General features: G+C 39.4%; 1 protein-coding gene across 1 annotated transcript in view; it reads right to left on the bottom strand.

Annotated features, from left to right (window-relative positions):
• Window positions 1-481: 481 nt before the first annotated feature.
• ELP4 (elongator acetyltransferase complex subunit 4) overlaps window positions 482-13,847 on the bottom strand; it is a 135,448-nt gene continuing 122,082 nt past the window's right edge. The window contains exon 10 of the mRNA XM_040068473.2: window positions 482-1,070. Coding sequence (XP_039924407.1) covers window positions 939-1,070 — 132 coding nt within the window. The 3' untranslated portion in view covers window positions 482-938. The remainder of the gene's footprint in view (window positions 1,071-13,847) is intronic.

The raw sequence follows: 13,847 nt of genomic DNA, 5'->3' as shown, positions 1-13,847 counted from the left end.
TTAGACCAGCTCGCTGTGATATCCTTCCTCGAGCTCAAATGCACTCTTCTGGTTTCCCAGCATTAATGTAGCTGTCGGTTTGAATTTCAATCTTGAATTATGTCTGTTGACATAATTTCATAGTGCTGACTTCAATTGTTTAGGATTACTGTTTTGAACCTCATAAGGAAATCAATTCTTTCCTCTCTGGTTAGGAAATTCCATTCAAGTGCATTTTAATGCATGTAGTAAGCCATAAGGCAAAGTAATTATCTATAATATATTCTGATTTACCCCCCCCTCATCCACAATTACTGGCATATTAGAATAAAAGCTATCCTATATATTATAAATGTATTATTATATATTTAATGAAATGATGTAGAGATTTCCTGAAATTTAAGAATGGTGTTTCAATTACAGAAATGAATGTTTTTTAAAAGTGCGTAGCTTGCTCTTTGAAGAACACATGACAACAAAATGCTTAGTTCCATTCCTTTATTTCAATAAACTCATTATTCATACAAAATATTATATGCAAGTATATATAAAAAATCTTTGGGGGAAAAATATCCCTTTATTTTTAAAGTTAAAAAAAAATATAACAATGAAAGGGTAATAGAAATTTTTGTATTTTAAGGAAAGGAACAAAATACTACCTGTTTCCAATGGAGCAGAACAATGACAGGACCCAACATAACAGAAGCTTTAACGAAAAGCAAAATCCAAACAAGACCAAAATTAGTACTAAGAAACCAGAACATAAAGAAAAAAAAAAAAAAAAAAAAAAAAAGAAAAGAAAAGAAAAAAGAAAAGAAAAAAAAAAGAAGGCATCATATGACAACATGTATTTTTAAAGACTGCTGGGTCAAATCATTAAGAAAAATATTTATATAAGTCATTAACACTCGTAATTAGAGTGTCACAGAAATGTGAGCGAAGCTGCTAAGCAGAAATCACTAGAAGTCCAGGTGCTTCTTGCCGATGGCCATGGCGCCACATCCTGAGCTCAGCAGTTTGGCGGATCCTGCCAGATCCTGTTTGCTCGCACGGCTCACTGTGTCTGACAAGTCTGGAGGCAAATGCAGCCGCTGCGGCAGGAGATTTTCGGGAGGGAGAGGCAGAGAGAGACGGGGAGAGAGAGGGAAGAGAGAGAGAGGGAGAGAAAAACACGGAGGGGAAAAAAAAAAAAAAAAAGCCGTAGGATTAATTTTACATAGCGTATTTCAAAATGCAGCCTTTCTTCTGACTGATCTGTGTTTACTCACACAAATAAAGCACTTCCCAGACACTCTTCTAGGCTGACCTGGAAACGGTTTTGTATGTTTTCAATATATTGGACTCTGTAAATTGGAATAGATTTTCTCCTTATGAAAATTTTCTAAACGAAAATACAAATTTGCTCAAGGTATTTAATTATATCTATGGCCACTTTCCCTTTAAAAACCGGTGTTTTGTATGCATGTCAACCTCTACATCAAATTATTTGATTTCTCTAGCACTACAGTGCAAGTATAGTTTTATTTTAAATTTGCACACACGGTGACAAGAGTCTGAAAATAAATTCTAAGATGGCCAAAAGATGGAGAGGGCTCACCCTGGTTGCACATTATTCTGCTACATGTTTCTTCTTCTTATTCTACTGACAGTGACAAACAAAACCAAACAGTGTCAGTGGTTGCATTTGTATAAGGCAATCATACATGTTAATCAAAGCGTGCCCTCCCCAGTGAGTTGTAGGAACATTAAATCCAGTTTACAGATAGGGAAGCAGAGACAGAGGTTACATGGCTGCCCACAGCACATGGTCCTTGCACAATAAACCTTATTTTTCAACTATGACAAGAATATTTCCACCCTCCCTCTGAGGATCTTTTACACTGGAGATAAATAAAAGACATGACATTACCATTGAGCTTTTGTAAAGTAAGGTGAAAATTAACCTAAAGCTGAGGTTTTACTTGCTTTATTACTGGCTTGCTTTTGGACCCAGCGAGGCACTGAAAGCTGGTCAGATGAGACAGCTGAGCATCTTCTGCGCAGTGCAATAATTTATGAAACTGGTATCATGGAAAGAGCTTATTTCTTGAAAGATTTAGTAGGCCAGGGCTAAACTGGGTGGTTCTTTTAAAATGCACACGCTTCTGAAGGGAACAGGAGAACAGCAGTGGCTGCAAAACCGTATTAGGAGGCTGTGAGGACTTCTTATTCCCAGCTTTCACTACAGTTCTGCTTTTATAACGCGTAAACACAGCTTCCTTTTCTTCAATACTTTTGGAACTTCTGTATCATAAGAATTTGATTAAAAAGCATAGGAAATCTTTGCATTTACAAGGAGCTGACTTGAATTCCTATTCTGAGACTGTGCAGCTGGGTGGAACTCGAGAGATGCTCACACAGGCTTCCTACCACTGGCCACTCCCGGCTGTGGGCAGCACCGGGAGAAGAACTGTGTTGTTATTCTCTCCAAGGGAAGGAAATGCATGAAGTAATGCGTGAGGAGTAGGAAAGCCTGTGTGCAGGGCGAGATGCCATACCCCAGTGCTGAAAACAGGAGAAAGGTGCGTATTTATTGACAGCATTTTGCCTACCCACACATCAACCCCCACTCCCTGTCAATGCCACACAGTAACTCCGCAGCTCTGACATTTCACTGTACTCATCCAGCGCTGCGGTGGAGAATCCTTCACTCACGGCTCTCCCCTTACTCCAAGGAAGGTGAAGCCTGGCTGTGGCTGTGGGCTGTGGCTGGTGCCTCATTTCTGCCTCCACACGACACAAACAGGGCACGAGCCCCTCTCCCCTGGCTGCCGAGCAGGACGTGTGCTGGGAAGAGCCAGCGCACAGGGTGGATTGCGTGGAGAGGCTGCAGCCACGGAAAGGCAGAGGAGAAGGAGAAGCTGGGAAGTACAGGGCAGCGCCTGGCAGAGCTTCCAAGCACGTTTTCTTTCTAAAAAAGTGTAAGGTACTTTGCTGGCAGAGGGATGTGAGAGGCGGAGAGACAAGTGAGCTAATCCAACCTTCTCCCACTGCTGGCATCTCCGTGCCCTCACCAGGAGCAGGGGAGGTGGCTTCCTCTAGGGAACACGTAGTAACACTGCCTTCCTCCCGCAAATACTGACCCCTTGCCAAGTCTGCCAAATGGATTCTAAGCAAGGTGATGAAGAGTTAACAGAACCAAGACTCAGCAAACTCATCTTACGCGGGGACTGACTAAATATCACACACAGGGAAAAAATGCAAACCCCGCCACAACGCCCTGGACCTAAAAGTGTGGTCAGAAAACAAAAACATCTTTTATGCCAATGCTGCGTTCATTTGCTAATATTTATTCTAAACAAAAAATAGACAGAAGAATGTCTATAAATTTGCAAAGATTTAGATAGGAAGAGTGAAAAATTAGAGGTCCTTAAATTGGATGTTGGAAGTGAGTTAGGCTTTCACAGATGTATTTGTGACAATATAGAATTTCATTACAAAGGCATACACTCTCCTTCTCCATCTTCTTCAGTGAAAAAGATGCACAGTGCTCATTTAGTGACTGGCTATTCCTTTAGTGGCTGGCTATTCAGTATTTTATTTTCTTGTCACTGTTTACTCTGAACTTTTCTGACATATTTATTGTACGCTATTCAAACCTCGTTCTGAAGACAGAATGGCTTTTCAATAGCACATGTCACTATATAGCACTTGAATGCTTCAGAAATACCAACTGTGTTATTTTCCCAATATTCTTGTGAGAGACGGCAGCCAAGCTACCTCCATTTTAGAGACAGGGAATTCAGGCAATAAAACACACAGCAAAAGGTATCTACTGATTTCAGAAACAGAAGCTGAGGCAGTTAGGACTTGCTTTTCCAGAATGTTTAGCATTTTACAGAATTTTACATGTTCAAATGCTAACTTCATTTGCAGGTGAGTGCTTAGTATTTCTTCAAGAACTCTCAAGATAGGCACTCAGAAAGCAAGAGACACAAAGGAAGAGTGTTGAAACAAAAATTCTGTGTTGAACCAACATGACCGCACAGAAGTCAGTGGTACTGGCAGAGACACACATCATACCTTCCATGATATCCTTCCATGTATTAATTATGAGACCATTCCTTCTGCAATCCTTTCCTCTACGATCCATTCCTCTACAATCCCAACTTTCAAACATTATAAAATATTGCTGGCTCTCCAGGAAGCACATTTCGCTGGATATACCAGACTCATCCTTAGATCAGATGTATTCTGAACAGCAAACTACACCAGAGTCCTTTGAAAACAGCTGAGTATTATCCTGTCATTAAGATCTGAATCACTGGACACACACATGTTCCCTGTGCACAGGTATTTCAAAATATCATTCCTTACATTTTCTGCGTGGAGAAATTTTCTGTGCGGAAAATTTTTCGGTGTGCCCGTATGCAGGGCTGAAAATATTAATCCTAATAAATATTTTGACACCATTTAAAAACATTCTAAATGTTAAGCCACAAACCAACAGGAAATTCATTGCATGGCATTATACACACATCTACAGGCTAAGCAACTGGCCTTTATTTTTGGCACCAATAGGGACATTGTGGTCACTTGTACTAAGGCAGTAAGTGATGGCATGAACAGCCTGTGATCCTTCTGGAACACCAGCACCACAGAACAGGCATTTTCTTGCTGACCACAGAGAAACAATCACATTTAAAGTCCCAGTTAAGCACAAAAATGTTTTCTGGTGGACAGATTTCCCTGCTATTTCCGAGGCTCTGACCTCCATCCCTTTCAAGCTCTCTTTCTCTAAACACTCTGGTAAGAATCAGGATGATTTTGCTCACACTGTTGTCCCAGTTGTCCAGGCCTTCAATCCCACAACTGCATTTCATGACAAAAATGTCTCTTCTCTGGCTGTCTGCAGTCCCCAGTCTCAGCTTTCTGCATCCAAGCTCCTCATCCTTGCCCCTGACAGCCCTGTATTTCTCTTGCCTCTCTTTCTGCCCCCCGCTCCTGTTCCTAAAGCCCAGGTTCAAAATTCAGCACCAGACTACCCTTCCTTGCCTCGACCCCTTGTGCTCCCCATCCCCTGGTTTGTTCTCCTCCTCCTCACCCATTCTTGATCTGTCCTTCTTTCCCCTGCTGGCACTGCTCCCCACTCCTGCTTTCTGCCCTCTCCCCAGCCCAAACTATGGGCACAGGCAGTGGCTCCCCTAGTCCTAAAGGTAGGTAAATAAATGCTTGGAGAAGAGCCAGGCTGAATGCACTGAGTGTGCCAGACAGGTGGGTTTTCACAGGACAGCAAAACTCATCCCTGGCATAAATGCTAGACATAAAATAATATTAAATAATTTAACATTTTCACTAAAATATTCCAGAAACATGAAACTTTCTGTAGCCAAGAGCAAGCTGTCAGGGTAACGGTATTTTAAGGCAAAGTAGTTATACTGTGGCAAAAGTAAGCATGCAAGCAGAAATAGGATCCTATAATCACCCTCCTTGGGATAACTTCTTAAAAATATATCGATGGGAGGTAAAGTTTATCAGTGAAAAACTAGGGAATACTAGAGTAAACTTCCTTTGTGCAAAGTCAGTTGTGTATCTGCATTATTACAGCGTGCTTAATGACATGATCACAATATTTTCACCCATGGAGGCGGTCAGGAAGGTTTAAACTCAGCATCTTCAGAATCAGACTCACTGGCTGAGGAAACAACTGGCTCTGGAAGAAGGATATTATGGAACAGGGCACAGCTGGGGAAGGGGCTGGATGTGAGTTGTGGTGCTCTGTTTTGGGCAGTCCGGAAGGCTTTGCAGGGTAGAACAATTACACTGAACCCAGCTAAGCACACAGCTTTAGGGCATGCATTACGAAAAGAAAACAGTTTAGACAAAACTTATTACATACTTTGTGTCTGCTCCTCCCTCTGCCTGAAGAAAACTTCTAATTACTTTATTTGTTCTCAATGGGGGGAAAAAAAAAAGGCAGAAGTGGAAGATGAGGTTATGTAAAAGGACAGCTCAGAAGGGACACAGAGCAATCAGTGAGTCCAGTCCCAGCACAGAGGATCAAATACTGATGGATTTCTGGGATGTAAAGATCCACATCACAGCTATTCCAGGAACTTCCAGTGGGCTCCTACGTTTGGTTTGGGCCAATTTAGTTTTTAAAATCCTACTATGCAGAAATACTAGCAAGTGCTTTTGCCAGTGTATCTTACTGTATCAAGGGTATTGTTTTAGAGAAGGCTACAAAAATCCCATATTCTGTAAAATGCTTTAAGCAATACAGAATACAACATTTTTTAGCAACAATGTGATACGCAGATATAAGTATATTGGCACAAATCTAAATCCTAAGTAATTCTGTATATTGCTCCAAAATCATTATTATATTTTCCTACCTATTTTAAGTGTAATACTGTTGCAAAAAATACATAATAACATGAGTGCTGCAAAATCACTGAATGTCATTAAAAATGAGGTCATAGTTTGTTCTTAATTTCATTCATATAAAGTAATTTCACTGAAGTCAACCTTGTGACTCTGTTAACAGTTACATGAAGCTTTAACAACTGGGCCCAAACTTCCCAAAAATCTTTACAATTAATTTATTTGGATCTTTGACAAAAAAAAAAAAAAAAAAAAAAAAAAAAAAAAGAGCTTATTAGTCTACTATGGCTGCAGCCCTGCCTTGGGGCAGGGAGATGGGTTAATGACCTCTCTAGATCCCTTCTACTTCCATTTGCTACAACTTCATGAAGACTGAAGTCACCAAAGCCGAAGGGATTTGGTTTAGGGGGAAGAGGGGGGTGGGGGGAAGAATTTTAGGAATGCTGGGAAAATGAAAGATGCAGACTCTTAGTTGGGGAGCTTTGCATCCTACTCACTTCTCTTTGAAGCAGAACTCTCCCCATTCCATAAAGCCCCCACAAGACAGAAAGAGAACAGAATGTGGCAGAAGGGCTGAGTTCCTGTCACTGTTTCCTCTTGCTTATTCTGTCCACAGTCCACCTCTTGCATGATGTTTTCCCTTTTATGTCTTTTTATTATCACCTAACTTTCAATTACCACTAGTAATTTCTACCCTTGGGCTTGATATAAACACAAAGATGTGCAGGTACAAAACTAAATTTCTTCTAGAGAAAAAGGTTTTTCTCAAATATTTGACATGGAGGTTACTGCAAGTTTTGGCTTCTTCTCTTGGCAAACTCACCAGTTGAGGGGCACCAGATATTTATATTCTGATGAAATTAATTCTCTTTTCATAGGCTGTGTAGTCTACTGGAGTGACATATCACTTATATCAACCGATATAAGTGACATCGATACTGAAATATCATAATGAAAATATGCAAAAAAAATTATTACTGCCACACAATCATAAAACTTTGAGTTAATATAAGTTCACTTCTCAATGACTAAGCAATAAGCACTTGGCCACTGAAGACATTATTAGCTCTCTCAGCAAGGAACAGAAAAGTCGTTCCAACTGGTCTGTGTCAGGCAGAAATCATAAGGCTGTTGTGAAATTTGGTTCACAAATAATGATGGTGTCTCACAGTTCTCTCATAGCTGCATTTCAGTCTTAGACAAACTCTTCTTAAACCATTCACTGTGACTCTTTTACATTCCTGTTCATGTTACAATTTGCTCAGTATTTTAACAAAGTCAGGAGATAAAACAGTTGGTACCTATTTTTCTCCATAACAGACAAGAACTCAGTTTCTTCTTGTTCTGCTATATTCATTGACACTACGTCACCATTATTTAGATTGCAGGAATAGATACATTTTCTAAACTGGTCATAAAGAACAAAAGACTTGTCTTCTAAAATGAGCATTCTAAAATTTTCTACATTTCAGGTAACTGTGGATTGACTTATAAGAAACTACAAATATATTAATTCTTGTTAAAATGATGACACCTGCCATATGCACGTCCTATTTATTTATTTTCTTTTTTAAACTGAAGTACAACCCAAGCCATCATGATGTTAACTGTTGCTAACACCACGTGTTGAGAGAAGGCTTCCAGTAAGAAAAACTGAGAAATAAACTTCTACCTATGTAAGTCTGTCTGCTAAAGGATAGATAATACTACTGACAATATTTGAACACAATTCTAAAACCCTTATTTTCCATCACTTAGAGAATGTAAACTAAAACCAGGGCAATTCTCACTCCCACCTCATTTATAGAACAGTGATGTTTTATTGTGGGTTTCCAATAGTTCAAACAGATTATTTAAACAACTTTTTTAAGGACATGTGGCAAAACTAAGAACCATTAATAAACCCACTTCCTTTTATGACAGATTTTCCAAAATTCATTTTCCATTTCAGAACACTGAGCTTTTCAGTGTATCTGCTTTACAGAAGGGATATGATAATATCCCAGAGAATTCAATTCGAACTCTGCTGATTTGTTTGGATGTGCCACATGGTACTGTTCCTGTTTTCTGACCAGAAATCTGGACTCCTGAGTCTGAATTTAAAGCTTAGCTTTATAACACTGGCTGTTGTTCAGAGATATTTGCTTGTACTAATACAATTCAATTCTCTGCATGTTTGTGTAAAATGCATCCCTGGGGTATTTTGGGTGGCTGAAGAAGTTCCAGTTCCAGACTGAGTAGAGATGGGAAGGTTTATGGATGTGCAGCTCCAGTCATAATTTTCAGTGTCAGGAAAGGGAAGTACAGACAATTGTCCAAACAAACTCATTCCAAAGAAAAAAAATCCAAGATGTGGATTTGTTACATGTGAAGGGACTCAAGTGAACGATAAAAATACCAGGAAGATTTGCCTTCTTTGACACCTGAGAATTCCCAGTGTTTGGCACCATGAGGTGCCCTTAATCACACATCCAAGGACCATTCTAGCTGCAGTCTCTGGATAATGAAGAAGCTCCCTGTCTTCTAAAAAGGGCTGGATCCTACAGTAACGGTCATAGGCTGCCCAAGGACTGCAGGTGTTCTACTGCTTGTCTGATCCAAAATTCAGAGAAACCTGTGGTGATCTTACGAGCAGAACTGGATTAAATACTTACATAGCATGCTATAGTAATGCTGATACAGCTCTTATCAGGCACAAATTGAAAGACTGTCTTGAAGAATTTATGGTCTGAATACACAAAATGGGTAAAAAGGAAAAAGACAAAAATATGAAGGCAGAAGGGTCATGATAAACCAATACTGTATTGATCCCAAAGCTCTTTTTTTTTTTTTTTTTCCTTCTAACTGAAAGTTTAGAAAAGGGAGAGAAAGAGAACAGGCATAGGGAAATAAGTTAAGTGACAAAGGGCTGAAGAAAAGATGGACTGAAGAAAGGGAAAGATGGAGGTCAGGAAGAGATATATTGATCTAGGCATGTTATAGTTGAGATTGGAATATATAGTCTAAATCCTGAAGGGAAATACTGTTCAACATTCAAGCAGTAGTTCATCTATGTCCAAAGCAAGGACACATCTCCTGTGGATCTGTTCTTTTTGCTGAAAATCTCGTCCCTGAGCTTACATAAGAGGAGTGTGGGCCCCGTGATGCAAGTCTGAGTAATTCCAGGGCTCTCAGGACAGCCCCGGTGGATGCTGATGTTAATGCCACATTCTCTTCCCTGACGGATTCATTCAGCCTAATTGCAGCTGTCTACAAGTCAGCCGTTCAGTCTAACCTACATTATATACTCAGGGTGGGATGAATCCTCCTTGCAAGTGCTTGTCCACGTCTGCTGATTATTCAGGAAAGCTGAGTGACTAGCTTAAATCAAATTCTTAACTTGGAGTCTAAAAGGTCAAGGGGAGGAATTCAGTCCTACGACTCTGTGAAGCTTCTCATTGAATCAGTGCCTGCACTGTGTCTACTCCTTCTTTGAATGACATTGCAATGTGCCACGGAGTACAGATTTTGTATCAAACCACAGATGGTTCTCTGGAAATGTTCCAGAGTTGCTGGTGATGCCCATGACGCTCTACAACAACTTGAGTCTCTCTACCGGGGAGCTTGAGAAGTGTTCAAGGCACCGTGTGTACAAACAAAAGCTGTGTATGTGAGGAGGAGTGAGAAACAGCATTCAGAGCAGAAGCATCTGTTCCAGGATTACAGTGTTACTGTCACCCTCTAAAATTTCAGCTAAATTGAAAACCTAAACAAATATTTGTGTTTGCATCCCAAGCTATCCGGTAAAGTTCACTGTAATTTATCAGGCTTCTGTCACGTCTCAGAAAACTCATTAATACCCTCCTTTAAAACCCACCACTGAGGGTGTGCAACCGCACCGAATAACTGATAGAATGCATTCTACCTCTTGATAAAATTGGCTGGATAGATTTCAACACCTCACAGAAAGGTTCTGCTCCAAGACAGTTAACTCACACTGGCAAGCCTCCATTACAAGTGCATTTCAATGATGGTTTGCCAACCAAATGTTAGCTGGGGGGGTGGGGGGGAGGGAGGGGTGGGGGGCGTTGTTTTATACCAGGAACAGCCCTGTACTCTGTGTTTACTTTTTAAAGTCAGCTGGAGTTAGAACATTTCCATTGCTAGGCAGCCCAGCACAGCTGGGAAGCATTTCTGGGCGTTCAGACCTGGAGCATGTGCTGCCCACAGGGAAGATTCATTGCCCCTGCTCCACAGCCCACCCATCCCTCCTCCAGGCACCGTGGCTTCGGCAACAGGGAAGTGCCTCAACTTGGTGCAGAAAGATATTACACGACCAGAACACAACAATTACCACATTTGTAAAGCTTCAGGGATAGGAACAATTTAATAGCTTTTTGAAGCAGACTAATTTTCTGGAGCTTCTAATACTTTTTTTTTTTTTTTCTTTTCATGCATGGACAAGCTCTTCTTTGCTACAGGTATTTTCTGGGTCTGCTTTGCAGGATTATTATGTGTGGAGGAACACAAATTATTCAATCACTTTAAAACAGTGCGAGAGAAGTGAAAAAGGGCTATGTAAGTGCAAACTACTGCTACTAACCTCTGTTTTAAAAGCAAGTATCATTTAGATAGATAAATGTATTGCTGGTTTACAAAACTCTGCACATTTACAAACCAGGGCTGCTAAACAGATGACCAGTTTATTTTTGCAGCTTTTCGTAAGCCAGAAACTTCGGCTCTGCAGCGTCAAATGCCACTGGGAGAGACTTCATGCTAAGGCAAAAAGCAGGCCAGAAGAGGGGAAAAAAAAGGTATTTCTGCTAACATTGTCTTCTCACCCTGAAACTGGCACTGATGCAGGAAGTATGCTCAGTTCCTGTAACTCCCAGGTAAGGATGCAGGCATTACATAATTCATATTCTAAGATCTCCTCAGCACTAATCCCCCGTGACTCAGGGCTACAGTTTAAAACTCCAGGTAACAAAGCCTTTTGTAGTGTTACTTCCAAATAACCTTTGGACTTCAGAAATCCCTGAAGTGTAATTTAATATCTGTAGTATTAGCTTAACCTGTTTTGGTACGAAAACTCATGGTGGCATATTTTTATTCAGTGATTGATATTACTTACTAAAAGTAGAGAAAAATTGTATTGGTGACCAAGCGGTCATTCTGCCCACCCTTTGGGAAACCCATGCTTTAAAGGAACTTTAAACACAGAATGAGCAGGGGAAAGGTTAAAAGACAGGTCACACTAATTTCTTTTTAAACAACTCTGTTTCAGACAGTAGGTCTCAGTGTAAATGAAAACACATATATTAAATATGAATGACAGAAACTGGAATCAAATTAAATGCAAGACTTTTGTGGCTTATTTTGATTAAAATAAACATTGCTATTTATCGGAAAGTTCGGGGGAGGGTTGAACATTTGAGCAGATTCCCACATCAAAAATGTGTTTTGTAAAGAAATTATATGCCAAATTACAGCTATTTGCTTTCAGCTTTCAGTTATTTCATTTTGTACTTTTCATGTGTCAGTATTTTTTTCATTTCACTTCTTTATTCTGTACCACAAGTAAGTCTCTTCAGAGCAATAAGATCTTTAAAATCCCTTTAGTGTTTAGAAATGTCAACAATTCAGTAGATTATACTTGATGAATAGGCCAGATAGAAAAAACCTGCCTCAAGTTTTTATCTCAAGTGAAGTAAGGTGCTTTGAAGAGCACTTGATTTGAGATTTAGAAGCCTGCCACTATTCAGCCAGACACTCTTGAGAGCTGTTAAGTCCTGACCCATAGCATGAAAACAGGTTGCAGGGAGGGAAGAAACACCAGTAAGAAATATATTTTGTACTTCCTGTGTAATTATTTCTTCTAAATACTGTTTAAACATTTTTTCTATAAATAAGTAAAAACCTAAGAGACAAGGCAACCTTATCAGACTACCTTATTTGAGTGTTTTGAATGTAGCTGGAACTTGCCAGAGGGAACAGCTACAGCACTGGAAAAGGATGAAGCTCTAAAGGAAAAAAATATATCTAAATGGTTCTTTCCATTTGAATAGACTACACTGACATAGTAAAGCTTCATATTTTTGACAAGAGACATAGAAAACAAAGAGGTTTTCACTTCAAAAAATGCAGTGGAAGCAGATGGAGCGGTTTGGTTTGCTACAACTATAGAAAAATGTTTTTTTCATCCTTCACTATCACTTCCACAGTCTAAAACCAATCTCAATACCAGACTACAATGAATTCATTCAACATCACAAAGCAATCAGTTTAAGAAATCTGCACAGCAATAATAACAATATCAGATGAAAAGTAATGCAAACTGTAAGTCAGCCCCTTTCATAGGAGTATCTGTTCTTAACAGATTATTGTGCTTGTGCACAGGCTCTCTTCCCCCAACACTACAGCTTTGTAACTGGTTCCTTGAAAAAAAACTTAGTTAATAACCTAACAGCAACTGACCACATTATTTGGGCAAATGTCTCATCAGTATCTCCTGCCCTACTTTCTGCATCTCTGAGTTTCATAGAGATATAAAAGAAAAGGCAAAACTAGGTCATTCCTGGGCTGAACAAAAGAATTTTTGTAGTAGTATAAATTACTGACCTTTCTAATAAGTCTGTCTTCCCCAGCAAACCAGGTCATCCACTCCAACTCAACTAATTAATGGTATCCTCCAATAACTAACAATAACTGAAGCACACGATCCAATGAATTTGGCAGAAATATTTCTATAGCTTTTCTAAAGCTGTTACACTTAAGAAAACACTCTCCTAAGTTAGAATAAATGTTGGTGATTGTGTTCAGTTATTATTTAGCATACAGTAATTACTGTTACAGTAACTGTCTTGTACTCACTGACAAACATCATTGTACCTGAGCTAGCTGGGACCCTGTAGGGTCCTTTTTACTTGGGATCATTCACCCCTTAAATTGTCACCTGTAAGCCCACTGAATGTCACATGTATCACTGTTCACAACAGAATGATAAACATGGTAAGACTTTTTGAAATTAAATACATGATGGGCATACAAACAGGAAGCAGCTTACTGAACAATACCACTGGTGGTTTTATGACTACAAGAATAAGAAGACATAAATTAGGAAATAGCCTCCACAGCCATTTTTCTCTGTTATAGATACAACATCCTGCTCTAAAAACAGCACTGTGAACAGTCAGACGACCCCATCAATTGCAGGGAACCATCATTTTTAATTCAGAAAGATTTGTTACTCTGAAGTTACCAATAAATAAATTTTGAATAATAAAAAATCAACTGGTATTTTCTTAAAAAAAAAAAACCAAAAAACCCCACCAAACATAATAATAACAATGACAACAACAACAACAATAAAATTCATCCTCTATATTCAGGATCACTACTTTCAAACCACTTGCAGTTAGTAGGACTCTAAATGCAAGTGTCGCTACAAAAAATAGAAGTTACACCAACAAAATAATTTATACTCCACTTCCCCTTTATTACTTCCAAAGAGCTCCCATTCTCTATAA

The sequence above is a fragment of the Hirundo rustica genome, chromosome 6, assembly GCF_015227805.2.
Source record: "Hirundo rustica isolate bHirRus1 chromosome 6, bHirRus1.pri.v3, whole genome shotgun sequence".
In the NCBI taxonomy this organism is placed as follows: Eukaryota; Metazoa; Chordata; class Aves; order Passeriformes; family Hirundinidae; genus Hirundo; species Hirundo rustica.
Note: the sequence above shows the minus strand (reverse complement) of the source record. Positions and strands in the feature narration are given on the sequence as shown.